Source organism: Annulohypoxylon truncatum, assembly GCF_022578515.1.
Source record: "Annulohypoxylon truncatum strain CBS 140777 unplaced genomic scaffold F4807scaffold_27, whole genome shotgun sequence".
NCBI lineage: Eukaryota > Fungi > Ascomycota > Sordariomycetes > Xylariales > Hypoxylaceae > Annulohypoxylon > Annulohypoxylon truncatum.
Genome location: NW_025953813.1, coordinates 93,536 through 121,521, shown reverse-complemented (window position 1 = coordinate 121,521; position 27,986 = coordinate 93,536). Strand labels below are relative to the sequence as shown.

Sequence of the window (27,986 nt, the reverse complement as noted above, 5' to 3'; positions counted from 1 at the left end):
ATGGAATTCCAAGGTTCAGTGGCATGAGTTTACCTAATGCCTGGGTAATTGAGAATACTATGCGAGTATTCAGTCATTGTCTTTTCCTACCTTTTTTTCTCTCTTCTAGGTACTCAATACATTATTAATTTCAACCACTCTTTCACCCTCATACACAATAGACAAAGTCATAGTCGATACCCTCATCATTTCATTATTACCTGATAACACATAACATAATACGATCCATAACCCTGCAACCCCACCACCGCCTAATTGATAAACCATCCACCAAGACCATCGTCAGACTACGTCACATTCATGATTTCACCTTACAACTCACCCTACCCTACCTTAACTTGCCTACCCTCCGAAAAAGAAGTGGTAGGTAGGTTGATCGAGAGTTAAATCCACTTCTCCAACTCCGAGTTACCGCCTAGGTACTGCTAGCTGGCACTATATCTCCTTGCTGCAGTCACCAACCTCTATACCGCTAGATCGACGCACACGACCACGATCACGCGCGCCACCCCGCGAGACCTTACCCCGTCCAATTTCATCCAACTACAGCCGATCATGAGTAGTAGCCGACAGGACAACAACCTAATAGACTTCTCGCCGCCCTCCTCCGGCATCTCTACCCCCGTCAGCCGCCTCTCCCAATCCTATCCGCAACCTCACCCGCAACCGCGATCCCCTCCCCCACATAGCTCGAACAACGGTGGCGGAAGTGGCGGTAGTTACATCGGGTCTGCCGTCCTCGGCCTCTGGCGTCGCTTCTCCGCGGCAGACACGCCCGGCTCACCTCCGCATAGCTCGCAGTTCTATCACGCGACGTCGGAACCGGCCTCCATAGCGGGTGACGGGATTAACGGTCCCTTCATACCTCCTTCGAGGCCGCCAGGACGTTCCGCGTCGCCGCGCGGGCTCCCGTCTCTTGAGCCCTTGAACTTGCGCGGGTACCGAGCTGACACTGAAGCGGACGAGCGATTGCTCGCGCGAGGCGTGGCGGAGGAGATCCGGACCTTCCTACCGGAGCGGTTGAAGATCGCTGATGATTGGAGGCTAGTGTATAGCTTGTACCAGGATGGCAGTTCGTTATCGACGCTGTATAAGCTGTGCGAGGAGTATCGCGGGCGGAGGGTAGGGTTTGTGCTTGTCGTGAGGGATGGAAAGGATGGGGTGAGTATCTACTATCTATTCAGCTATGTATCGACACATTTGGACGGTATTAAGAGGGTAGACATAAGCGCAAGTTGCTGACTATATACATGACAGACATTCGGCGCATATCTAACAGAAGCACCACACCCGGCCGCCTCATACTACGGAACGGGGGAATGCTTCCTCTGGCGAGCTAGTATTCATGCCCCCTTACCACCTCCCCCCTCCGCCGATACCACGAACATAAACTTCCGAACTATGACAATAGCATCGCCTACGACCTCCTCCATCCCCTCTAGCGATGCCCAATCCGCGAGCCAACAACAGCAATCCCTAGCCCCCGGCCGAACCGACCCCAGCACCAATAAACTAGCGCAACCGACAGCTCAAAGCATCCGATTCCAGAACTTCGCGTACACGGGCGCCAACGACTATTGCATCTTCTGCGAGACCAAGTTCCTCTCCGTAGGCGGAGGTGGTGGAGGGACCTACGGTTTATGGTTGAACGATGGACTGAGCAGGGGCCATAGCGCGCCGTGCGATACTTTCTCGAATCAACCCCTCAGCGACGAGGGCGAGAAGTTCGATGTGCTGGGGGTCGAGCTCTGGGTTGTAGGGAGCGGATAGGAGTTGGCCATAATGCTTTTTGGATCAGATAGGTTTTTGGTTAGGTTTGGGGTGGGTAGGTATGTATTGACTGATGATTTGTAAGAATGAGAGGCACGTGTCTATATGGAGATCATGGCGGTTCGTCAAGTCGTTCTCGACTAGGCTCGATAAGCCGGACGGACGGACTACTTCTACTAATCTGATGCATGGATGGAATCTCATAGCAGCCCAGTTGAATCCCGATCAACTGCTTGTATGGCGTGAGAATGACTTAATACGAGGATGGCAATCTGGGTTAACCGCCAATATCATATCTCAGCTTCGATGAACTGGTGCTCAGGGCGCTTATAAGGCATGTTCTAATTATTAGCGGAGGGGTGGCATAACTAGCACCTGTCACTTAATATTCATAGCAACAGCACGGTCTATAGCTTCTCCATTAGAAGAGAAGGCAGAGCGAAGGGGAAATATATAGCCGCGAAGCTGGCCTACTCTCCTAACTTAGCTCAATTAGGGGATTAATGGATCAAGTTCCTCGCTCAGACGTTATTCTTGTTTTACGTCAAGTCACGCTATCGGAAACAAGTTACATGTGAAAATCTAGATCAGACTGAGTGATACGGTTAGAGAATATATTCTTTTCGTGTTTCGTGGCACGTAGGTAGGTATATCGGTGCTCAATTATGTGAGAAATACATAGAACTATGCACATAGTTAGCGAAAAGGGGAGGGTAGGAGCCGGGGAATATAACAATCCTTTTATTGTCATATTAAGCCAGAAAAAAAGCTCCTCTTAGTAGCGCCTTGTCCAGATATGAGAGGTACCTAGTGAGGTTCAGTCTAGCATAGTTACCGGGACAAATTATGCGATATCACTTCCTCTCTTAATGAATATATCATAATACGTAGTAAAGATGAGTTTACTAGTAAGTAACTCACCTCGCCCGTCATGATAGAAATGGAACAAGTTCTATTGATTATTGACAGCCACTTATAGAGCAGAGTTGAAATACACCGGATATGTGATATTGAACGAATATAGATATATTGCTCATTGGTTAGAAAAAATCATACCTAACATATGGCCATCATCTGCGAAGTACCGTATCAAGCTTACGTACACAGTAGAGAAATAGGGACATTATACTTAATATTCTATACATATAGTTCTACGACCGAGTGATCTGTGTACTGTAGCACAAAAATCATACTCATCACTAGAGCAATTCAATCAAGTCACAGCACATAAACATCAAAGACCAAAGGCAGGAGAAAATAGTTCGTATTTACTACCAGCAAGCGTAGAGAAAAAGAAAAAGGCTCGGAGAGAAGACAAGATAGATATCCATATCCATCCAAGCTCTCCTGTGCCAAGTCAAATCATGTCATGCCGTCCATGCCAGATCTTGTGCGCAACCACGTAGGTAGGCTAGGGCTCCTTAAGATCTCTCATCCCCTCAAGATTTCCACCTCCTCCAGCAAACTAAACCGCTTCCTCATATGAATCCTCTAAAGGATGATCTCATACTCTCCCCGAATAGCTTAATCGAGGATCCCCGAGATCATTTCGCCCGATACTACCTAATATACCAAACCCTAGGACCGCCCTTATGCTTGATGACGTTGCGCATTACTACTAACGGTGCTCGCCGTTGATCCCGTAAGACCGGATCGAAGGCTGAGGGCCTGCATGAGATGCGTAATATTGGCCCAGATTCCCGGTTTCTGAGAAAATCCTCGGTTCTACCGCATGATTTCCTGATAGATGAGCTGCTTCAGCTGTTCCTTGCTAAGGTTGTCCTTATGCTTATCGAAATCGAAGAACTCTTCGGGAATGGGAGGGGCCGTGGGCTCGTCCTCGGGGTCGTGGTAAGGTTCGAGATAGGGGTGCTTCAAAGCTTCCTCCACGGTTATACGCTTCACGGGGTTGAAGGCTAGTAGTTTCTCTAGCAAATCCAGGGCGAGATCGGAAGTCTTCGGGAAGAGAGTTCGGAAGGGAACCTTCTTCTTGAAAGGCAGGGAGCGGATATACTCGCGAGCTCGGCGAGATTTGATTCCGTAGTAATCCTCCATCGTCGGCGTTCCCAAGACATCCAAGATCAGCGTGAGCTGATGGTGGTCTATATCGTTGTTAGCGGCGATATCACGAAACGGGGCACAAAATTAAGCCACTTACAGTCCTTTCCAGGGAATAGAGGCTTGCCACTTAACATCTCGGCAAGAATGCAGCCGACGGACCAGACGTCAATTGCCTTTGTGTATTCCTTAAATGTCAACATAATCTCGGGGGCACGATACCAACGAGTGGCAACATATTCAGTCATGAATCCTGAGTTGTCTTCTTGAGACGCGGCCGATCGTGCGAGACCGAAGTCACACACTTTCAGGTCGCAGTTGGCGTTCAACAGAAGGTTACTGGGTTTTAAATCTCGGTGGAGCACATTCGCAGAGTGCATGGCCTTCAAAGCTCGTAGCGTCTGGTAGATGAAGTATTGGCAATGATCATCAGACAAGTCCTGGGTACGGATCACTCTATGCATATCCGTCTCCATGAGCTCCTACGAGATAGCAATATTAGCAATTGGTCCAACCTATGAACTCCAATCTTTGTCCATACCTGGATCAAGTACACTTCATTGAAGGTCTCGTAATTACGCGGCTTCTGGATGTCGAGAATTGAGATAATGTTTTCGTGGTTGAAGTATCGGAGAAGCTTCATCTCTCGGAGAGTTCTCAGGCAGAACATAGAGTGATCGAACGGGGTAATCTTCTTAATAGCAACCTTCTGACCTGACGGCTTGTGTATCGCCGAGCTGAGCATAACAAGTTAATAACCCGACCTAAGACGAAGTTTGAAGCTATCCAGGAACATACCAGACAACACCATAGGCACCCTCTCCGACGACATCCTGGATATCGTACTGCTCACTAACATTGAACGAGATCTTTCGGGATCCGGCCGGATTAGGGGGGTTTGATCGCGACATGATGTGTTATGTCGACCAGGAGTTAGAGATAAATTGAGTTAAATCAAGACCGAGAACAGGACGAAGTCCAAGAGTCTAGAGATTCTAACTTCTAAGGCCTCCGGAACGGGTATAATAAAGTCCCGTCAGAGCAATAAGAGAGTCGATATAGGTAATCTCGGCTCGCCAAGGAAATCAAACTCGTGCGCGCTCCACACAGCGGAGTGCAACACGAAAATATCAAATGCGGCGACTGCTGTTCGCAGGTATCGAAATTTGAGTCGGACTTGTCCGGAGTGTGAAGTTATCAAGTCCGACCTGTCAGATTGTAGGCTGGCAGAGTAGACAAGATCGTCGCAAAAAAGGGCTTAGGCGCGCTTTATTGGGATTTCGCGACTTTTCGTTCTTTGAGATTGGCGAGCCCAAGACCACAACTTCTTTATGCTCGTCGAACTCAGCTTAGTGCGTCCAAGTTGCGGGTATCTGACCGAGACTATTAGGATTTAGTATATTAGCTAGGAGTCCCATCCAAGAACAAAGACGACGACGACGACAACCAATGACAGTGTGGTAAAGCGGTGGAGTGGTAGAGGAAGAGAGCGACAGCTGATCTTTCCGATGTGTAGATCGTATAACGCCGAAGGGGTAATATGATTTGATTCTCAGGTCCGTGCAAGCTTAGGCCACAGTGACGCCCTCGCCTGAAGTTGCTGGAATCTGCTGCTAAACTCGGCCGATGTGGCTGTTGTAAAGGGGACAGAATACCGGATATGAAGAAGTTCGCGTGAGATTAACGGTCATGAGAAAATGAGGCGAGGTGCACTACAGCGGCTAGAACCGCCAGATCCCAAGCTCGAACAGGCGTGAGGTCAAAGAGTGCATGTAGCTGTAACGCTGTGTTACAAAATTTCAGACGCTCCGTTGATCCTCTCGGCCCGGCGAGGGTGGAAGACAGGGTATCGAAGATGTGCGCTAACCGCCAACACGAATAGCAGGCCTCCTAACCATAGGAAGACGGCGCACGACAGACTCAAGACCGAATAACGCAGCAATCTTGGATGATTTGGGATGATGGCAAAAATAAACAGGACTCTTCTTACCGTTGGGCTACCCAGAAAGGCGGCGCAAGTTGGAAGTGGTACGTACGATATGGTTAGGTACGAGTTTGAATTGTCGAGCTTAAGACCAAGCCCCGCCTTCAGATGGAGGTATGGAGGTACCGAGGGACTTGAGATATTCGCGATTTATTTTGGGGGAGGGTCGTGCTCAAGTACCAAGCATGGAATAGAGAATTCCGATCCGGACACCTCAGCAATATCTTATATCCCACAAGTGAGTACGATATGACGAGTCGAACTGAGTCGGTTAGGCAGAAAATAGAAAATAAAATAATACGACGAAACAAGGACCAAGTTTGTGGAGGTGAAATTTGAAGGGAGGGGGGAGGAAGACGTCAAAGAGCTCGACCGAATCGAACGTAAAAAAGAGTAGAGCTCTCTGTTTCTGTTACAATGACTGTGGATAAAACCCCTCGGGCCCCTATGTATGGGTCAAGTCTCTTAAATCGAATCGAGTAAGAGTCCGCCTTGTGTGGAACCGTCAATAATGCGACGGCGACAAGACACTAGGACTTTTTGAATATGCACCGGGTTGCCGGATACAAACCGAAGACTAGATCGAGGAATGGAGAATGGGGAATGGGGGAACTGGGGAATTGGAAATGGAAATGGAAATATGAAGTAGTAGAGACAGGAAAACGAAGACGAAGAGGAAGGGATTAAAGGGAATGGGGATGGATTAGAAAGGAGCTGTTAGGTATTAAAATGTGTGAAACAAGGGTCGTGCAAATTCACAAGATCAATTGGATGGTCATGGTCCTTTTTTCCCTTCTTTCTCTTATTCTAACTCTCCATCTAACTTAGCTAAGTTAACTAAAAACCCTTTTTGAGATACTAGCTCCGGGTAATTCCCCACGTGGGATCTAAAATCGGTTGGCTTGTCATAGGATTGGGCAAGTGAAATCGATTTTATGAGCAAAAAAGGGAAGGGAGTTGCCGCTTTCCAGACCTACAAACAAGCATATCACGGGCACGGCATAGGTGCCAGGCAGTGTGTTTTAAGTTTGACTCGAGATGGGACGGCGGAGTGTGATGGAATTGGAAAGGGGAGGGGAGGGGTAAGAGCTAGGAGAATTGATAGGAGAGACAGTGGGGTCGGAGGGGTAAAGGGATCAACCTTGGAGGTATCCATGTATGGCGTATACATAGTACGAAAACAATACAAAACTGATACTTCTCGTGGGGTCCCTTCGCTAACAGAAGAACTTTTTCTCTGCATCGCACTGTGTGTGTCATCCTTGTATTCCTGTTACTGTTTCCGTTCCTGTCACCTGCATACAGGTACCAAATCATAAACGTTAGATTGAAGCTTACCTACATGTAGAACCGAACCGATGAAACGGCACCGATCTAACTTCTCAAACTTTAACTACTTTCAATTGTTCGACGTTATAAACCACGAAGAAACCCCTATCACAGCAGAAGGGCGGCGCTTCCACGTTGTTTCTCTAGTGTAGTCTCTAACAGTATCTTATCTACTCAACTCAATTGCAAGGTTCCCGTCTCCTTGTAAGCGCCCGAGCAACGCAACCAAAAGTACAAGAATACCCTCGTGCTCTGATAGACTGCAAGATACGTCTGGTTGTCCAATCATACCCCAGCGTAAGCGCCGCACACCGCAGGTGGGCGCGTGTGTTTTAAAGTCTTCCGGCACTCTCCCCTGGTCCGTTTCATGACTGGCCGGTACAGATGTGACCATGGGTTCAAGGAATCCTCGGCACGGGCTGCCTCTCGGCCACTTACTTACGAATATCAATCTGAATATCAGCACGCAGTATCTCACAGAATCCTTCCCGTAATACGAAGGAGCAATAAAGTCTGTCGTGGTTCTAGGAATCGCTTAGGAGTGGCTTCGGCTTTGTTGAAGGAACCGAGGCGCCTACATGGTGGCTATGATAGTCATATATCCGCTACGTCATCCAATAACCAGATTATCGGGACGGGCTGGAATATTTAAGTGGCTGGCATAGCCTTGAAGGAATCGTATAGTTGCTGCATGTCTCAACACCTGCCATAGTGCTAAGTCCATTTATACGGCCGACAGAGAAGGCTAAATGACCCAATATCAGGGGAAGGGCATGTAATTCGAGTTACCGTCATAAATAACGGCCGGGAACGACAGCAACTACCATTATACAGAATACCTTGTATTCTCTTCCGCGATATCACACGATCTTAGCTACTAATGGAAAGAACATGCCACATAGATGAAAAGACTAATTTCTAATGGAATATCTGGACTGTATGAGCATGTTCATTTAGAGATCCGCGCTAAACCGGCCTAATCTAAGCTCCTAATCTAGGGAAACAGCAATTCGACTATGAAAAGCTAGCACAATTAGCTATCTAAGCTAAAATTCTATGTGATTTATGATATCAACTTTCCTCTCAGAAGAAACGCGTGTGGTCTTATAGTTGATCTATCAACTTTAGTTCATGGTCCTCTTTACCGGCATACTCTGAACGCTTTATATGAAGCTTGAAAGCATTGAAGATATCCTTAAGATGGTATGACTTCCAGTTTGTCCAGTATAAATCATGGAATATTAACCTTCTACCGTGTCAATGCTGGCGTTCTCATAAAACCATGGACAAGTCCTATTCAAAAGGCTAGATAACATAGATTCTTACCCACCTATCAACCACGAACCACGACAATGCTCATATATTATAATCACATCTAGCGGTCTCATAGACACTATGGTTGAAAATGGAAGAAAAATAAGAAAGGAAGGAATATTCCCATATAAAGGGTTTCCCAAGTTCAATATCTTTGATAAACACACCCAAGGACTCGCCTCAACATATATCCCCTAGCCACAAGGAGGGAAGAAAAAACCTCTTCAACTAAGCTTACACGCCAACCAAACACAGAAAGGCGTACTAATAACGGGCTTGCCCACTATCTTGCTCTTTCCCCAAGTCCAAGCAGCAGAACAACGACCACTCACCATCATCCACACGCATCTACGTATCTGACTAAGAATTGTAGGCCTTAGAAATATCAGCAGTTCGCCATTCATTCTACTTTTAGTCCTTTCTACCTAGGTACCTACTTTAGGTATACATCAAAATACCCAGGCACATACCTACGTACACAACATAATCAGTCTCCAGCTCACTCACCCATATACACAGATAGAGACTAAACACAGCCGCACACTACACAGATCGAACCAAGAACATCAGCCTCTGGCGCCGACATAAAGCTACTCTTCGACCTATTACTAAATAAATGCCTACGGGCCTGCATACCTCCTACCTTCCTATCGGAAGCACACGCCATTTCACTCTACTCTTTAGCGATAGCTAGCTACTTCATCATGACATGCCAATATTCCGGTATTTCGGTTTTCATTCCAAGTCTCAAGTCTGAAGTCTGGAATAGAAAAGCTCGCTCATCTTTAACTTTAACATTCCTTATGTTTTTGTTTTCTTGGGTTCTGGTAGCAAATATCTATTCCCTCTATACAAGTTATCGCTTACGGGCCCCTCCCCCTTTGCTACTGCACAACCTGCAAATGACGAAAGATGAGCATGACAATTGGAACTAGGGTTGAAGCTAGGCTTTGATCAGAGGCTCCTTTAACTTACCTTTTCTCTCATGTTCCCCATCCACTGGCCGAAGCTCATTCCTTGGTCTGCCCGGTCCTCCACAAGCAGTGTTTGAGCCCAGAGTTTCAAGCTTGGTTCGCCGTCTTCCCGCACGATATATAGATGCGGCACGATGATGCTGCCAACCCCACGCGACAGGTGGTCCCGGCTCTTTGAAATGATGGCCCGTACCCGTTCGTTGAAGTCGTTGTCTAATTCTGGAATCGACCCCTTGCCAACGCGTAGCTGTGTACGATCTGCTACACCAAAAACGTCCATCAATAGTTGCGGTACAGCGTCCCTGCCAACCCACAAGAATTGCGTTGTACCATCGTCGATTAGGTATAGACCGTATGAGACAAATCGCTCGGATGACAGGTTCAGGGGCGGCGGAAGAACAATTTGGCTCGTCTCCGGATCGGGGACTCCGGCATTATCGGGCATATCGTGAAGCGAGTACAGATGAGGGTAAATATACTGCATCAGAAGCGGTAGGGGTAACGTAGAAAGCTGACATAGAGCTGCGGATCTGAGATCGGATGGGATCTGTGCTGATTTTCGAAGACCGACGTGCTTGATCAAACCCAAGAAGAGCACAGGAAGCCCGCGTAAGTTAGCAGGAAATTGTAGCCCACCACCTCCCATGCTTCCACCCCCAAGTTCCTTCTTGAAAGTCTGTAGAAGCTCGATCAGCTTGCTCTGAAGAGCGTCGCGGGCAGCATCTAAACCGCTGCTCAGTGCTCTTTCGACAGCCTTGTGAGTAAAGTAAGTCGTGATAGCGCACTGATCTGCTGAAGCGTACACATCTGCAAGATTAGTTGTAGTGGGGATCGCGAGCGTCATGACACGGATACGTCGTTCGCCGTTACAAGTGGTGTACAAAACACCGGCTTGCAGACAAACATAGTTCTTCTGTAGAGTTTCGTCAATAGCCACTTCGACCACGTAGCACTGGTCGCGGGGGAATGCCGGGAAAGCACATAGGTCTGAAGACCTATTGAAGAAGTTTCCGTAAAATGTGCTCATGCGTAGTCCGGTGGTAGCTCGCACCCTGAGCACTGCCTCTAGACCAATCTCCGAAGATAGAAAATCGCTAAACTCTGAAGCAAACTTGACAGCATCCTCGGCACGACCAGCATTCCATCCAGGATAGAACCAAGTTTGACCGCCGGTGTATCGAGGGAGGTTGCTCAGCGAGGCTACATCCTGGTATTGCGAGGAAAAGAGGAACATGTCGATAGAAACCTGGTTTTTGGAGCACTCAACGGCAAATGATTTGTAGAAGCTGTTGGCAGTTTGAAGAAGACCGCTTTCTTTAGATGTGCCAAGAAGCTTCTTGTCCTCTCGCATATCTAGCTTCCCAACTCCCAGGTTTGGCAACGAAGCACTTAGAACCACAATCTTACCACCGAGTGGTGAGATGAGCTTGTGGCCGGCTCTCAGGGCCGATCCCATACACGAACCATTGCTCTGGTTGTTTTGGAACATATCGGGTAGCTTAGCCAGGAAGTTTTCGATGCTGTTCCGGCTCTCTATTAAGGGAACTAGAAGGTCCTGAGGAACGGGCAGGAACGGCTCATCTAGGTCACTTATCACCAACATGGTCGTCTCTGCGTTTTCCTCGTCATCTTTGGGTATAGAGAAATAATGCAAGCTCGAGTCGACCGCGATAAATCCCAGTCGAGTCCGTCGATCGGCATTGGGTATCCTGTTAAGACTGTCCAGAATGGTTCGCGCGCTCGTAGCAAGAAGCCCGGTAGAGACAGCAGCATAGCTAACGTCGAAAAGGAAAAGATACACGAGCGGCTGCGGAGGACGGACCATATATTCCTGAGGCGCTACAAACTCGACCACGGCGTGGTTTAACTCATGTCTATCCCACCGGTTAACGCTCTTCTGGGCGGCGGCATCCCAGTCGAACGCTTGCGGTACGTCGTTGGTAAGATTGCACATATTACACCTCCACCTGTGGCCCTGGTCCAGGAATATCACATAAGGGTTGATGTATGTCCTACATCTTCGGCATCGGGCAATGACCTGATCCTGCACAACTGGGACGGGGTCATCGATGTCATGAAGAGCGGCATACGGCTGGATGACGAGAGCAAATGGTAGCTTGGACTTCTTTAGTAGAGAATGCGTAGTCGGAACGGCATTCAAGGTAGATCGAATATATTTTGGAGGGCAGTTTGCATCGGGGGACTGAGTAACGCTAGCCTACGATAAAAATTAGTATCGACTGCTAGGTACGTCAATCGGTTATCCATAGCACTCACATTTGGTGGCAGGATGCAAGGAGGAGGGGGTAGGTCGAGTTCTGAGACGTTGAAAGGCTGGTTTAGGAGGTCGGTGGGATAGAGCTGGTTCAAGGCGAGCCGAGCTTGCTGACCGGGTGGTTGAACGCCGGGCTGAGGTGCCGCGCCCATGTTCATACCAGCCATTCCCTGGGTTATGCCAGCGACACCCGGAGCTGGATATCCAGTTGCCGGCTGGTGGTAAGGATCGGGAGCTTGATAGCCCATTCCTGGCTGAGCAGGAGTGCCTGGTTGCTGAGGGGCGCCGTACGGTGACGGCGCGGCTCCGGGGGAGATATACCCGCCCTGCTGGTACTCCTGGCCAGGATAGGCGCCATAACCCGGCGAAGGCTGCGGTGCTTGACCAGGAGCTCCAAAGGCGGGCGGGGGCATACCGGCAGCGGTTGGGCCGGTAGCGCCGGCATTTGCGCCGCTTCCAAACTCGAACGCTTGAGTGGCATAGCCTCTCTTCTTCTTATGATGCGATGCGGCTTGTTGCGGAGGAGGCGATGTGGTCTGTCCTTCGTATGCGGCACCTTGTGGTTGATCGGTGTACGGCACCTCCTGGCCATACTGCTGAGGAGGATATTGGCCGTAGCCGTCGTTAGGAGCAGCCATCTTGGCGCAAGCGGTCAGTTATATAATGCCGACCTGGCCTGTGTTGAATCCCGCCTTTCTTCTTCCTCTTACGTGCCGGACAATTCTTTTCTCTCGATCGTAGCAATTCGGTGCGCACTAGACCTGACGTGATATGGTCGAGGAGAGATAGTGAATCTGCGAGTCTAGTTGGTTAAGGAGGTGGAACGTGGTGGTGGTTGCTGGGTTACCGACTGTAGGGCTTGTGGCCACGATTCGATAGGAGGGCTGGTGGGCTGGAGGGATGATGGATTTCGGCGGAGGCCACGTTTTTGAGTACTAACAGATTAACAGTTGAGTACTAGCAGCTTAAGAATGGAGAAACCCTGCTAACTGCTAGTGATCGTCCTACACGATTCAACAGTTTAATATCGTAAAACAGAGGGGAAGGGAGAAGAAAAGGGGAAAATGTTAAAACAACAAATGACTATGATATATGACTTTACAAGGCCGTCATTTTGGGCTTTTGGTCCTTTACGATCTTGATGTTGCCGGAATTTAGCAACTTGTTCAAATTCACAAGCCAAATGACGCTGTGATTCGACAGAGTTGCAATAAAAATGGTGGGCGGCCCTCTAAAGAGGCGGGCGGGCAGGCTGGGCTGGGATTTGAATTGGTCCAAGCTTTTTTTTCTGTTCTTTCCTTACCAGTAGGTACCTTAGCATTTTACCAGCCAGATGCCAGCTTGACCTCATTTAGATCGGAGCTATGCTAGGATTAGGTTAGATGTGAGCTATATAGAGTCACGTGAGCTGTTTAATGGACCTCATCTACAGTCCCTTCCATCTTTACAGGTAAGGTACTACGTAGTAAGTAGGTAGGTACTTCAAGCAGCCACAGCAGCTCAGCCTCGGTTTGTGTACCTAGTACCAGATACGTCTACTTATCGATCGGACCCTCAATTATTCCTATCCCTAACCCGTTACCCCACCTGTCCACTTTAATGAATATTTCCCATAACTGCGTAAGCACCAAGCCAGATCTGATCATGTACAAAGGTGCCGAACTTCCTGCTTGGAATCATGGAATCCTGCGTAACAAACCTCGATTGGGAAGGCTAGAAGGCTTAGATGGGTTTCCAGGTTCCCCTTGTCCTACATATTTAGCGGCGTACCTAGTATCCGCCTAATTTTAGCATTGCCTGTTAGCGGTTTGCTGCGATTCATCGAGGATGGAAGCACATGTTATAATCATTCTTGGGGAAGTATTCGCTTTCGGCTGAGACCTACACCTTTTGCACCTTTTCTCTGGAAGTCTAGACTCGATCTTTCTTCTCTGCCCTACAGATCACCATAGGTTTAAAGAGGTGTATATTTCTACCAATTTCTCTGTTTGTGACATTTCCCTGTTTGTAACTTATTCTTACCTAGAACACTTATAATCCCTATTCCAGATTGCAGATTGTTTGTCGCCACCGAGGAATTGATCCTTCTCTCATTTCATTGTTCTCGTGAGGTTTGCGGATTCAAGATATAACCATACTCAGATACTCGCTCTATACCAATCAAGAATCAAGATCGCATCGATAGTTCGGATCGATAACCATGGTTTGGAAAAGCAAATCACCTCGGATTGAGGCCAAACCCTCAACTTTCAGGTACAACATCTTATCTATTATCTACCACTTAACACCTAAGCCACCAGGCACGCGATCCTTCGTAAGATATCATTCACTAACATAAGCACAATCGCTTACTCCCCTATCAGACAGCTTCTACCTCTCCTAATCCTCCTCGTTGTCGTGGGCGGCGCCGGTTTCGTTGGTTATCAGATCTACCTTAGCGTCGCCAAGATTCGGGAAAGCACCGAGAAGCGCATGGCCAAGAAGAACGTAGTCTTTACCAAAGACGGGCTCAAAGTTGGCGTCAAGCATGTCGAGCAGGAGAGTTACGTCGACGCGACACAGAGCTGGGTCGTGAAAGCCTGGAATATGAGTACGCCCAATCCATCAGCAGTTAAGAGAAAATAAGCAAGGGGGGATTGAGGGACGTTCCGCGCCGTTGCGGGCTTGTCTGGTCTAGATTATGCTTGTGAGACATTCGGTTTTTCTTTTTCGCAAAGCTCTGGAGGCCTCCGCTAGAGCTATGCGATTCAGGTGGACCTGCTCACATGTTCTACGCTTATCAAATCACTTGTGCCTACGCGATCGCGAAATCACAAGACGCGAGGCCACATATCGACGAAACACCACGATTGATTCAAACTCACCTAGGCACGCACGGTTACTGGAGGATGATTGCGCAAGGAGGCCTTATACGATATACGATGATACCCTGGCTAAAGGTTAGATGGGCCTTTTATGAACAGAGACGAGAGGATTCGGTGTTTACAGTCTACTTCTTTGTACCAACAGCAATGAAACATTTGCGAATTCATTCATTCTCATGACCATTGTCAAGGTCGCCTGGTTCAACTGCTTGAGGTCGCATCCGATACACAAGCTTCATAAAGCCCCATGATCTCGTGCTACTAATTTTGTCTAAACCGAGGAAAAGTGAGTAAATTGGGGATATATCACTATATATCAATGGCGTTGAGAGGTTGATGAGTTTCGTGGATCATCATCTTGCATATTCCTGCGGTATCGTGCATAATGTAGTGCTCATAGCAGATGTCGAGTTTTTGCCTATCTCCTTACTATTTAACGCTCCTACGCTTACATATAACAATGCCCATTTCAAGAGCATATAAACCGTGTCGTGACCAGGGACCATTTCCACCGCAACTATAACCTGTGCGCACTTCCAACCTTTCCAATATCCTAGCCCCTTAAGCCTACAAGTCGATGATAGATCATAATGTGAACACGCTCTCGAAGACGAAATAAAAACTCGGAACTCCCCTCCAGTGGACAGGAGATGTCGTGAATGGCCGCTCTAAATCGAAGCACCCCCCTGATGTAACTCCCCCCCCCAAGCTGGTTTGATGAGATATCACACGGTGAGCCACTTCTGCGCAACCCACTTGGCCCCTTCTCCAGCATCCCGTCCTCCCGCAGCCCGCGCCAGTAGCTCCGCGCGGTGTATCTCGAACCTCTCCTTCTGCAGCGCCTCCGCGTGCTCCAGCGGGCTCGTACTACCGCTACTACTACTCGCTGGCGACAGCAACTGCGCCCCCACGCCGCAGTCCGCTCCATCAACCCCATACTCCTGCCACTGCGCCCCCTGCTGCGCTCCCAGTCCCAGTCCTATATTCATATTCATGTTCATGTTCATGTCCATACTCATATTCATACCCATACATAACCTTTGCTGCTGCTGCTCCTGCAGTTCCTGCATCTTCCTCGCCCTCCGCGCCTCGCTCACCAACCTCAGGTAATCGTGCGCGGCGCCGTACGGGCTCGCCATGAGGCCGTCGCGGCGGATCAGCATCGACGGGATGCGGATCTGCAGCTGCTTGAGGATGTGCGCGTACTTGACGCCCAGCTCGTCGCCGATGACGCCCAGCCGGCCCTGCACCCAGGACCGCTGCGCGTCCGTCGTGTAGTCCTGGCTGTTGAGGCACGTCAGCGGCCAGGTTAGGAAGTAGCCCGCCAGCGCTTTGACGTGGTTCGCTTCTCCGCACGCGAACGAGCCGGAGTCGTTGCTGTTGAAGCCTAGCACGTCGTCGTCGTCCTCCGCGCTATCGGCTAAGCCAAGCCCGAGGTGGAAACTGGAACCGTCGTCGTACTGTTGCTGCTGCTGCTGCTGCTGTTGTCGCTGATGTCTCAAGAACTGGCGAATCCTTCTCCGATTCCCCTCCTTCAAGTGCCAGCCCAGATGATACGGCACGCTCGCAATCACATCCGTAATCGTATCAACACACGTCCGCGCCGCCGTCGCATACTCCCTCGTCGTCCTATAATCAACAGGACTGCACGCCCAAGCAGCGCACCGCACGACGAGGCTCATGAGCACGAGCCGCGCCGTGCGGCCCGTGTTCCACACGCTCGCGATGTAGAAGTCGCGGTACATATCGATCCTACCCGGGAACACCTCGGCGCGCGCGTAGTCGCCGCCGCTGGGCACGCTGTCCTCCCACGCCACCGTGCGGTACCGCCACGAAGGGGGCACCCCGCGCATCCACGACACGACTTCTTGGTCCATCGCTTGCAGGCGGCGGATCATCTCTAGCATGACCTCGATGTTGCGCGGCGTCCGCGACATGCTGTTCATCAGCCGCGTCACTTCGGCGCGCAGCTCGCCTGTCTTGATCATTAGGCGGTGGCATTTGGCTGCCGTGCCGTCGCGCACCGCGTCGTCGATCCACCATTCGGCGCCCATGATGGGGGTTGTGCCTGATGTGAGGCTGTGGATTATCTGGTTCTGTGTTAGTACGTGGTAAATGCATCCCTTTTTAGGTAGGTAGGTAGGTAGGTAGGTGGGTAGGTAGGTGATAGTAGATAAAAGGGGTAGAGGTTGACAGACCATCTGAGTCCTCACGGCGATGAACAGCGTCAGCCCAACCTTAGTCTTGAGCTGCTTCTTCCCCCGGGCTTTGACGAGCTGGATAGCGCCCTCGGTATGCGAACCCCAATTCAGCATGCCGATTTGTTTGGCTGTGATACTCTACGCGTAGTAACAATACGTTAGTACACAAATCACCCTCGAACCCTCCCGGCAAGATGAACATACCTCAAACAACCCCAACAACAGCACCGCCGCCAGCGTCGAATCCGCTAACTGCGTATCCGGATTCCGCAGCGCCGCGTTCGTGCCATTGAGCGCCTTCGTATACTCGTGCAGCGCCCTATCCGAGAACCTATCCGCCACGCCCCCGCGGTTATTCAGGAAAGCCATGGAGCACGCGCTGAACGCGTGTTGCAAGTGGCCGTGCGGATCCGATTTCAGCAAAGGAATGATGAAGTCCATGAAGCCGCGCGTGTGGCCCTCGCCCTCGGGCGGCACCAGGATGAAGTTGGACACGAAGTGGCAGCTGGCTTGGTGCTCGACGGGCACGTTGAGCGAGGGGATGATGGCCTGGGCTAGCTGCGATTTGATGCTGTCGGCGAAGAGCGGAGACACGGTTAGGTCTCGCGAAGGAGAGTCCGGGTCTGGTTTTACTGTCTTTTGCGACAGGCTTTTCTTACCGGCTCTCCGTGCTCTGCGTTCTGTGGCCTGCGTCTCGTTTCTGAAGACGAGGTCAAATTCGTCCTTGTACCCAGGACATTGTCTTCGCGATTTCGCGCATTGGTTGCAAGTAGGCTTTGTCTCGTCGCACTGTTGCGTTGTGGGAGAAACGTTGGTTAGTTTGCGAGGATAAGTTGAGTCCAATCGGCAACTTACCTTGATTCTTCTCGTCCTACACATCTGACAACCCTTTGAGGGCTTTCCGCAGTACACCATCTTGATGATTGGAGGATAATTATCCTTGCGGTAACTCTCGATATTCTCTTCAACTAACAGAATTATAGATGGACTAGAGTCTATGCAGTTTTATAGAGACTCCGAATACCCTTAGAATTGTATCCTAAGAGTTTTAGCTGGATTTGGATGTGCGAGGGTGGCTGTGAACTTCGGCTCGTTGCGAAAATCCAGGTCGCCGGAGTAGAATGCCAAGCCCCCAGCCCTAGATGTAACCCTTGCAGTCAAGAAAACGACGCTGACAACGAGGGCAAACTCGAGGATGTTAATGAGCAGTCCCTAACAGAAGTAGGTGACAATATAACGAGTTAACAGGATGAGGCTTCAGATCGTCAGCCTCGATTTTATTAACAAGTCTTCCAGCAAACGGTTCGTGATTAAAACCAGGCCGTTCCAGGTTGACCAACCGGAAAGGAGATCGAACCAGAAACACTTTGACCGGGCGGTGCACGGTACTAAAAGACGTCAGGGAACGGATGTTTATTGGACAGCCGATATGCAGGTTCTGTGTCAAACTCACAGACGCTCCTGAAACAAGAATACAACGGCAATAGCAAGATCCCGGCCCTGCCACCGCCCGGATATCGAGCGCGCGTGATTGAAGATACGAAGGGTGGTAGGATCTTGTTAATCCGGGGTAGAGGCGGCCCTGTTTCGATCGAGCTGTGTGATTGGGAGGATAGCATCCCCGTCACCCGCAACCGGTAACTCGTCGTTTTATCATACGATGGATTCCGGTTTTCCACTACGACGGCAATGTCGTGACGGAGATAGTTTGCAGTCCGAGGAGCATTGCGTAGGTTTCAACAGGAGATACAGATATATGTAGATATATACATATTATTGAAGTGCCTCGGCAAGACCATTGCGGTCAGTAACTGACCCCAGGGGCCAAGAATGAGCCAAGTGGAGATGACATGCCTTCAACAGCGTTAGAGGCTTAAACGGCTTTCAGGGTGAGGGAGACGGCTAACCTCGTGAGGTATAGGAGACTGGCTAGTCCTATATCATTCTACTCTAGCGGTCCGTTACCAAGATGGCAAATACCAGGGATTCGGGACAACCAGCCAGCCAGTATCCAAGCAAGTCTATGTTCACCCAATTACTCTGCGCTATGTAATTCCCTTTTCTCAACTTGAAAGGCAAGTAGATTCTTATGGACTTGACACTAGAACACCGCGATTAATGCCATCACCAAAAAGAGTAGATCAATACATGCTACGGGTTGCCAGGAAGTTCTGCTGGTTCTCGTGTCGTATCTCCATAGTCCCGAGCCAGTTAATAATGGGCGTTATCGAGTTAGTCGTTAGAAGCCTAGGAAATAATACGGAAATACTAGGTAGGCTGGATGAGCTAGTAACTCGACCCTTCTCCCGAAAGCATACTAGTTGCATGAAGATATCGTAGATCCCATCCCGCGCGGATAGAGGTCTAACCGTTAAAGCAACTAGTCGTCGGAAGTATTGATAGTGTAATAGTCTAAGAGCTTAGCGGTTCTTGGGAGACAAGGAGGACGGAAGACTCCTGCCTTAAATCAGTGATCATATAGTTATAGAAATTTATGTGAACTGTATACGTCGAATTATGTCAATGAGGAAAAAGTGAGGCTACAGTAGACACCGTTTCGTACATCACTTGTATATCTTAACAATTCTAAGCAGCGAATTTAGTAGCCTATCCTTAGCCCTATACCGTAGAGTCATAGGGTCGACAGAATATCCACGATCTAATCAGATCGGCGCTACTGTAGACAAGGCGAGTGTATACCTATGTTAAACCGATCTTACGGAATTGACGGGATGCGACGTACTACGGCGGCATCTAGACTACCAGAACGACTCTTTTGCCCGATGCCGGGATTGGGATCCTACAAGCTCTGTGATAAATGAATCCGAGGACAAGTGATGCTGTCAAACTTTGGGTCTATTCTCCAGTATAATCGGTGGCGTCTCCTATTCCGCCTCACTTATGGCTATCACACCGACCAGTATGGATGTTCTCGAAGGCGTGTGGTGTAACGCAACCTATAGTCGAGAAATCCATTCCTGATCCCAAGTAACATGCAGAAAAAGCTGCCTTCGAATTCTCTTGTATTTTAAACCGATAAGCGTCATTCGTAAGGTCCACTGTTTGTCCCTTGATAAAGTCGGTGACTCAACAACACACCCAGCATTAACACCCCTACCATCAACATCACGACATGCCGACCTCAAATCCAGATAATCTGCTCATGAACTTACAAGAGGAAAAACATTTATTTGGTTTGCATTTGCTTGCTGCCGCAATCCATCAGCGGTGAAAGCTGGTTATCCTACCAAAACGCCATGCTCATGCAATGCCAGAGGGCTCACACATAGCCCATCCTCATCGGCACACATCCTTCGCCGTTCTACATTACGTCCACTCATGCGTTCTCGTGGATCAGTTCGTTCCCGCGTCTGTGTCCAAATTTCTTTTTCATTCGTACGCCAACTCGGTAGCGCCCAAATCCACATCCACGCCAATCATCCCCCCAAGATAGGAAACTCCCTTAATACTTCAGTGACTTCTGCCCCTTGTCCCTCCCCTCCGGACCTATCGTCGAGAAGGCACAGTGCTGGTCCTTGATTGCCACGACTTCATACGTGCCTTCCAGGCTCGCTGTAATCACCTTGCTATGCTCGTAGCTGATATCGTGGCGTGTCTCTAGAATTTGACTCTTCTGTCCCTTTCTTGCGTTGGTACTACGGGTATACGTGAATTCGAAGGGTGGCGTGCCCCAGAACTCAAATAGGATTTCGACCTCGCTTCCTTCGTGTATGTCTACCTGGATAACACGACCCTTGCTAATCCTAACGCTCGGCATGGGATGGATGGACTTAGCTAGATTAACAGCAGCGCGACATTCACTACCTTTATCGCTGATGCTGGTAATCGTAAAGTCACCGGGAGATTCGGCAATACGGCGGAAGTTGGTCGTTTGGGATTTGGCCTTCATTTGCTTTCCTGCAAACTCGTAATGCACCTCGAACGGAGGCGTGCCTGACAGGGTGTATGCAATGCGCTCGCCAACGCAGTAATCGGTTCGTTGTTCAAGTGGGTAGATAGACGGGGCTTCATAGAGTTGAATATGAACCACACCGCCACCGCTCTCCGTCTTCTGCTGACAGCCACGATCATCGCGTACCTTGCGGATTCTGATCTGCTGACCTCCAAGTTTCAGGTACTGTCTGGGAATTTGAATTCCGTAATTGTTGGTCTGGATGTTGGGAATTCTGAAAATCTCGGGTAGATTTCCGGAATGCTGCTTGATTTCAACCTCGACATAGAACGGCGCCTTGCCTTCCAGTTTGATAGGAATCGTTTCGTTCGGTCCATCGTCAGACATACACATTTTGATTGTCTGGCCAGGTTTAACAAAAGAAGCAGATGGCTTGGCATTAACAGTCTGCTCTAGCGTTAGGGGCTCAGAATGTTTCTTATCGTTGTAGAGATTGTCCGATAGACCGGAGAACGTGTAGGTGTATAATCCAGCCTTGGTCGTGTCTAGTGAGATGGCTGCTTTTCCAAGGGCAGCATCGAATTCTTTTCGAGTGATAGAAACTCCACCCGACTTGGGTTTATGTCTGACTTCATACTCGACGTGGTACGGAGGAGAACCTAAAACTTTTGTTAGAACAATCAACTGCGAAGAATGTAAGCACGAAGCAAATTTACCTTTGAGGGCGACTTCAAATCCGTCGACGTCGCCTTCACAGACGTCTTTCTTGACGAACTTATTGTCCTTTTCGATCGGCTCGATGGCATCGCTCGGCATAAATGACAATTCGGGGCGCGGGAACCATTTAACTTCAAAGGTCTTAGCTTTGGGATTGATAGTCCCGGGACACTGATCATCCATCACATCGATAATCTCATATGTGCCTAGCTCCTTTGCTTCGATATAGTCATTGCCAGACCGTGCAACACGAATAAGCCTTTCGCTAGAACTGCTGTTCAAGTTCCGGTATCCCACTCTCCAGGGTCCGTCACCGGAAAGCTTCAGAGGAAGGTTGACAGGGGCAGCCTCAACAACTGTAGTTGAGGCTTTACCCTCGAGAAGACCAAACGCAGCACGTGGCCGTTGGCGTCGTACCGAGATCTTATACTCTTCCTTGAGAAAGATACGACATCCGGTCTTATCCTGGATGCTCTTCAAGGCCAGAGTATACTCTCCACCGGTGGATAAGGGAGCGGTCTCTATAGTAAAGGTATCGGTGGTGATGCCGGTTGCTTTTTCAGACTTTCTTTTGCCTTCGTGAATCAGTTCCCATTCTAGAGTGAAAGGACCATCCCCGAGAAGATTGACATCCAGTTTGACTGGCTGGTCAAGGCAAGCGTTAATAGTGCGAGGTCCTTGTCTGAAGTACGCTGTTGCGGGCGGCTTGACATTCTGTTCCAGGTAGTACTCGTCCGATAAAGGTAAAGGCACGCTATAGATAGCATCTTCGAGTCTCCTGAACCGATATTGATAGCGCCCGGCATTCCTTGGAAGCAGGTCAATCTGTTGCCGAAGACCCTTGATCTCGACCGTCTCCCTCCTATTCTGTTCAGTATCGCTGCTGACGGTGTATGCGATCCTAAACGGAGGCGTTCCGATCATATCCAGATTGACACGAAGTCCAATAGAGTTGCCGGCGCATTTATCTGGGATCTCCTCGGATGAGATGGTCAACGTAGGCTCAAGAGGGTTAAGCAGCAGGCAAGATGATGGTTCCTCGATCTCTCCTTCGCAAGAGTCACAAGACACGGACTTGAGGGTGTACAATCCCGGCGCAGAAATTGTAGGCTGGTCGCTCGCACTCTTAGCGGTGAAAGAACCAACCTCAACGACATCTCCGTGATCACCACTCTTTGTAAGCGTGTTAATCGGGGAGAAGTGCCAGGTTAAAGTATGCGAGGCGCTTGGCGGAGTCTGACCCGGACGTCCGATCTCAATAGGAAGTTTTGCTGTTTTTCCTTTTGCAACTTTAAGCGGATGGCGAAGGTCACAGCCCACGATGGTAGCTCTAGGGCGTTCCCTGACTTCGAAGTTCTGGTACAGATGCTTCGGTTTAGGCTTCGCATCCGGGTCCTCAGGCTGGGGATACTGGATGACATTTCCAAAAACGTCATGAACCTCATCGATAGAGTATTGCCATTCTCCCTGGGTAGTCATCGATTCATTCAGGCCGACCTCGACCGTCCGGGGCCTGGCCCAACTATAGTCCTCTTCGCCCAAAGGCATTATGCCGGATGATCGTTGAGGACCAATCAAAGGTGACGTGAATCCATCAGGTTGCAGGCTCTGGAAATGGAAGCTGTGGTCTTTGCCATTGATTGTCCGACTGTAAACTATCTTCATAGGCGGTGTTCCGTAAACGTCAAGTGACAAGTTAGATAGTTCGCCAAGACACTTTGTTGACGATTGTGCCGTCCGGACCTTGGCCCTGGGGCAAGGAACGATGTATGTAGGCTCGGTGATTCTCTGAACCTCGAGCTTATACTCATCGAGAACCCTATTTAGCTGGTAGACGCCGGGTTTCTTCAAGGTAATATCGTATCTGTAAATCCCCAACGATCCATCTTCGATTGACCTCGCGGATTGCTTGCCGATCTCCTTGATTTCTTTGCGGCTGAGCTTCACTACTTCTTGGTTGTCTGATTCTAGATCAAAGCGAATAAGTTCGACATCGACAGGCACGGTGGCGTTAAAGTAGATAGGTACACTTGCGATATTCTGTCCTTGGCCTAGGCAGTAGGGCTGCTTTTCGGGGTTAAGAAGAGCAGAACTAACAAGATATTAGCGGTGTTCGATACACGCAAGGCAATTCCAAAATCACTCACCCTTCGGGAAGGATATTAATGATCTGCTTGCCCATGATAAGGGACGAGTTGTGCAAAATGCTCGAGACCTTAACATTGTGCTCTGAAATAGCAAGTTCCTTGTCATAGAAGATCTTGACGAGTCCCAGAAGCCATCCATGCCAAGGTACGGGGATATTAAACATCAAAAGCCAGTTAAACACCATATGCGCGAAGAATATCATAGAAGTGGACGGCGCAGAGAGTTCTAGCCATGGTATCCGCAACGAAGGCAGGGAGAAGAAGAAAATGAAATCGAAAAGGATCCATTTGCAGAAGAAGTAGAAAGATCCGCCATTATCTTCTAGCATCTGTACCCAGTCGTAGAACCGCCATGCTAATAAGGCAACGTAAACGGCGCAAGCATAGAAACGTTGAGTTGGTGCGTCGATGAGAGTTAGAGGTATGACGGGTTGGCTAGTCGGTGCGAGATTCGGATGGTTCTCTGGAGCAACTGGCAGCGGTTGCCTCGGTCTAGCATCTTGAGCTTGACGCTGATTCTGTAGTGCTCTGACAGCGGCTGGTGTCTGTGGGTAACCCCCAGCACCCACGAGCGGCGTGCCAATATTATTCATCGCATTCCGTGATGGCAACGCCAAACCATCAGGAAGCAGTAATAAAAATCGCAGGCAAGAGGATCGGCCGGTTGATCGATCGCAGGGAGGGCGCCTTGTGGCGGTCGGATGTGGTAATTAGTCAAAATGACTACGAGGGAAAAAAAAGGATTGACTAGATGTCAGTTCAGTTTGTTTGGACAAACGCAGACGGGAGGTATGGGGATGTAAATACCTGGCAAAGCTTGCATGAGCTTGCAGGGTGGGCGGAAATTTTTAGGTGATCCGTAAATACCAACTCAGCAAAGATTGGATCACGACGCGCCGCGTCAAGAACGTCCAAATTTCTGAAAGGTGCCAAGATTGGAGCTATCACACCCAGCTGGTAACAGCTGTTAGCTTTTGATTCTTTCCAAATGTACGTATCTGCGGGGCAGCTACAACAAGCCGGGAGCTTAAGCTTAGGATAAGTGGGGAACTTGAGCTCATATGCAGGTTCAAACGTTCACCTCCATGGAAAATGGTAGGTACCATGTACGTACCAGATAGCTATAGAAACCGGGAAGCTACATACACCTGCATGAGCTCCCTCTTCCTTCCAACATTGTACCTTTGAATACCATATTTCGTTCTTTCATATTCCATTTCCCCCTAGATGTAAACTATAAACTTATACTTAAATACCCACATCAAATAATCTTGGTTGAGGATAACCCATATTTCCAATTTTCAAAGATATCTCTTCCTGCATCTTCCTTAGATCTACGACGATCCAGCAGTCTTAGGAAATAACAATATCACATCGCTCGAACAACGAAATTACTGTGTCACATCAGCCTTGTCGCTTCAATTCAACCACATCACACATCACCCACCTGAATCCAGCTCAGGTATCTGGTCACATCTTACCTAGCCTTGATCTCACAAGAAGACATTCTCTAGCACAAAGAATAAGGTAGAGACTGACTTTGAGTAAGGGTTGCATAAGACCAAGCTCAAAGTCAAGACGTTTGGATACAAAGGTCTATTTCCTAAATACATAGGAAGAGGGCAAGAAGAAACAGCAAGATGTATTCATAGAGGTATGAGGTTTCAAGTTACTTGTCTCCGTGCTTCCCAAATCCCAAAGCCTCTCTGAGTCAAGGTTAACTCAGCAAGCAAAAAATAGTTAACATGATCTCGCCAGTCTGAAAGCTCAGCAAGATGGGTAGCATAATCTCTAATAGAAACTCTTACCGCATCTTTTGGCGATTTCATCCTCTTTGAGTTACCCCTTTTTTTAAAGACATATCTTAACCCCTTATCTACCTAATCATTACTTCCAATCCCAAGTCGCAGAACTTCGCACTGGCTGTGTGTAAGTCGAATCTAACCCTTTATATAAAAACAAACAAGTAAATCATAGAGGCTAACTACCTGCAGAATTGTATGAGTCAAGGTCTGTGTTTTGTAGCAGGACATGTCCCTGAAGTCTCAAATTTAGGGACAACCGCGCTTTCCATTTCCAAATATCCCACAAGCTTGCGTAGGAATCTATTTCCAACGCCTCGGGCTATCTTCTTTTTTAAAACCCACACCATTATTTCTGTCCGGGACAGATAGGAAATCTTACTTCTGGCCTTTGGTATCAATTTTCACCAAGCACTTCATCTTCACTCGACTTTCTACCCGTTTCGCATGACTCCCTATTATCTTTACGCCGATATCACGTAACACCAATCAATTGAGACCATTTTAATGGCTACACCCGAGACCAGGTTGGAAACCCTAGCGGACCAAAGGGAAAGTTTGAATGAGTCCCCCCTCAGATGCGACGATGATCACGTCAATTTCCCCTCTCAAACCCCTGTCCAAACAACAGTTCCAGCTCCCGAAGAAAACGATGGTGTCCGGCGTACGACAAGATTGAAAAAGCCACCTTCTAGATATGAAGAAGAGTATATCAATCTGACCTCCGAGACACCTACCCAACCAGCTATCAAGCAAACCCGCCCGAAGCGGAAGGCCGCCCAAGTTGCTGCGGATAATATCATCCCGGAAGATGTCGCCCCTATCCTCGAAGATGTCCTAATTCAGATGTATCCAGATGAGCGTAAGGAATATGAAGGTTGGGTAGAACTAGAATCTGAACCCGTTAGTCAATTATCCGGGCTCCTGTGCGTATGACTATCCGACTAACTCATCCGTAGGGCTTCTTCAATGCGATGTTGCAAGAGCTAGGGGCTGAGGATTTCAGAGTCCAAGAAGTATACAGCCTCGACGCAGACACATTAGGATTGCTGCCGTAGGTTCACAAATAGAGATCCTCAATTCATCGTGAGCTAATAACAGATAGAAAGCCGGTACATGGGCTTATATTCTTATTCGAATATGAGAGTGATAATGAGCCAAGCGATGACAACCGCGAGAACTGTCCTGATGGTCTCTGGTTCGCGAATCAGGTAAACCACCCGTACTGGATTTTCAAACTACATATAAGCTAATGTATATATAGACAACAGCCAATGCCTGCGCTACTGTTGCGCTTGTGAATATCATTATGAACGCAGAAGACATCAATCTCGGCACTCAACTGCAGGAGTTTAAGGACTGTACTAAAACATTACCACCGCCTCATCGAGGATCTGATCTCGATAGGAATGACTTCATTCGGGGTATTCATAACTCAGTTGCGAGGTACGCTTTTGGTCACTCTAAATATTACCCACAGACAGTCGTTTAATTTGAAGTAAAAGGCGTATCGATCTCCTTGCTGAGGATTTAGCTCTTGACAATAAGTACGAAGAGTCATTAAAGAAGAGAACACAGAAGTCCTCTCGCGCTAAGCGCTCGAAGGCTAGTGTCGAGACAAATTATCATTACATTGCCTATGTACCCAAGAACGGCCAAATATGGGAACTTGATGGCTTACACGTAAAGCCACTGCGCCTTAGTAATATTATAGAGGGTATTCAAGACTCGTGGCTCGAAACAGCGAGCACAGCTATCCAGGAGCGCATGGTGCGTAATTCCGAGTTCTCATCGTATAGTCTCCTGGCGATCTGCCAATCGCCGCTTAAGACGCTATGTACCGAGCTCGCAACGAGCCTTGCTTGTTCCCGCACATTGCACGAACGCTTCAGCAATGATCCCGCCTGGACCATCCCGGACCCGTCAGAGATATTCACCAACATGCGCCCAGGGCAACGAAACATGACGTCCGAGAGTCTCAAAAAAGCCGAGCTCACTGAATCCTTCACGACCAAGACGAGCCACCCCGAGTTCGACACCGCGGCGGCGTTGCAGTTGGCTCAGGAACTAAAGATGGAGCAGGACTCCCTCAATGCACAGTACGTCGCCGAGCTGGCGACTGTGGACGAGGCCGTGGAGACGGTACGCGGGCGGCAGCGTGACTACACGCCAGCAATACATCAGTGGGTGAAGGCGCTTGCTGAGAAGGGGGTTCTCAGAGAGTTTATTCAAGAGATGGGGTAGAATGTCTAAGACCCTAGATATCGTGATGATCAATGCTACAAAGGAACCGGAGTCGGCGAGTTGGTGAGTGTTATTTTTAACTAGATAGTCCGACGACGTTGCGTTGCGTTACATAGACCCGGCCTGAAGACGGCTTATTCCTACCAATGATGTCTCACATCATCATATGCTGGAAGTTGTCCGTCCCCTACAGAAACTCAGACAACTTGAGAGGAGAGCATTCGCCACTCTCCTTTTTGAGATCCCCTACGAATAAATACCTTTCACCCCTAAATATAAAGTCAGATCATACGGAGCGGAGCAAATCCGAAAGCGCCGTTCTATTCGGTGTTATCATTCCAATCTATACCTAACCGCATGCCGCGTATGCTGCATCAACGTCAACGTCCACGTC

General features: G+C 48.9%; 7 protein-coding genes across 7 annotated transcripts; 3 read left to right on the top strand and 4 right to left on the bottom strand.

Annotated features, from left to right (window-relative positions):
- The first annotated feature begins 10 nt into the window (after positions 1 to 10).
- Positions 11 to 2,367, top strand: F4807DRAFT_434538 (TLD-domain-containing protein). Its single transcript, XM_047998806.1, has 2 exons — positions 11 to 1,161; positions 1,258 to 2,367. Exons 1-2 carry the CDS (start codon positions 556 to 558, stop codon positions 1,768 to 1,770), a joined length of 1,119 nt encoding a protein of 372 aa, XP_047851941.1. The 5' UTR covers positions 11 to 555; the 3' UTR covers positions 1,771 to 2,367.
- A 968-nt stretch (positions 2,368 to 3,335) lies between these two features.
- Positions 3,336 to 5,262, bottom strand: F4807DRAFT_177340 (kinase-like domain-containing protein). Its single transcript, XM_047993537.1, has 4 exons — positions 4,627 to 5,262; positions 4,370 to 4,565; positions 3,929 to 4,310; positions 3,336 to 3,872 (listed from the first exon to the last, which is right to left on the bottom strand). The coding sequence occupies exons 1-4, from the start codon at positions 4,737 to 4,739 to the stop codon at positions 3,496 to 3,498; spliced, it is 1,068 nt and encodes a 355-aa protein (XP_047851940.1). The 5' UTR covers positions 4,740 to 5,262; the 3' UTR covers positions 3,336 to 3,495.
- A 4,143-nt stretch (positions 5,263 to 9,405) lies between these two features.
- F4807DRAFT_177306 (uncharacterized protein) lies at positions 9,406 to 12,609 on the bottom strand. Its single transcript, XM_047993536.1, has 2 exons — positions 11,707 to 12,609; positions 9,406 to 11,647 (listed from the first exon to the last, which is right to left on the bottom strand). The coding sequence occupies exons 1-2, from the start codon at positions 12,340 to 12,342 to the stop codon at positions 9,422 to 9,424; spliced, it is 2,862 nt and encodes a 953-aa protein (XP_047851939.1). The 5' UTR covers positions 12,343 to 12,609; the 3' UTR covers positions 9,406 to 9,421.
- Positions 12,610 to 13,904: 1,295 nt separating this feature from the next.
- On the top strand, positions 13,905 to 14,329 carry F4807DRAFT_462574 (uncharacterized protein; the record flags this gene model as incomplete). Its single annotated transcript, XM_048001849.1, has 2 exons — positions 13,905 to 14,018; positions 14,072 to 14,329. 2 exons carry the CDS (start codon positions 13,905 to 13,907, stop codon positions 14,327 to 14,329), a joined length of 372 nt encoding a protein of 123 aa, XP_047851938.1.
- A 691-nt stretch (positions 14,330 to 15,020) lies between these two features.
- On the bottom strand, positions 15,021 to 17,920 carry F4807DRAFT_177265 (uncharacterized protein). Its single transcript, XM_047993535.1, has 4 exons — positions 17,625 to 17,920; positions 16,974 to 17,558; positions 16,767 to 16,907; positions 15,021 to 16,658 (listed from the first exon to the last, which is right to left on the bottom strand). Exons 1-4 carry the CDS (start codon positions 17,682 to 17,684, stop codon positions 15,294 to 15,296), a joined length of 2,151 nt encoding a protein of 716 aa, XP_047851937.1. The 5' UTR covers positions 17,685 to 17,920; the 3' UTR covers positions 15,021 to 15,293.
- Positions 17,921 to 19,911: 1,991 nt separating this feature from the next.
- Positions 19,912 to 24,343, bottom strand: F4807DRAFT_177199 (uncharacterized protein). The gene is made up of 3 exons (XM_047993534.1): positions 23,547 to 24,343; positions 21,399 to 23,491; positions 19,912 to 21,341 (listed from the first exon to the last, which is right to left on the bottom strand). The coding sequence occupies exons 1-3, from the start codon at positions 24,137 to 24,139 to the stop codon at positions 20,233 to 20,235; spliced, it is 3,795 nt and encodes a 1,264-aa protein (XP_047851936.1). The 5' UTR covers positions 24,140 to 24,343; the 3' UTR covers positions 19,912 to 20,232.
- Positions 24,344 to 25,648: 1,305 nt separating this feature from the next.
- Positions 25,649 to 27,983, top strand: F4807DRAFT_177083 (cysteine proteinase). Its single transcript, XM_047993533.1, has 5 exons — positions 25,649 to 26,251; positions 26,308 to 26,402; positions 26,454 to 26,559; positions 26,613 to 26,794; positions 26,848 to 27,983. The coding sequence occupies exons 1-5, from the start codon at positions 25,856 to 25,858 to the stop codon at positions 27,590 to 27,592; spliced, it is 1,524 nt and encodes a 507-aa protein (XP_047851935.1). The 5' UTR covers positions 25,649 to 25,855; the 3' UTR covers positions 27,593 to 27,983.
- Positions 27,984 to 27,986: the final 3 nt, after the last annotated feature.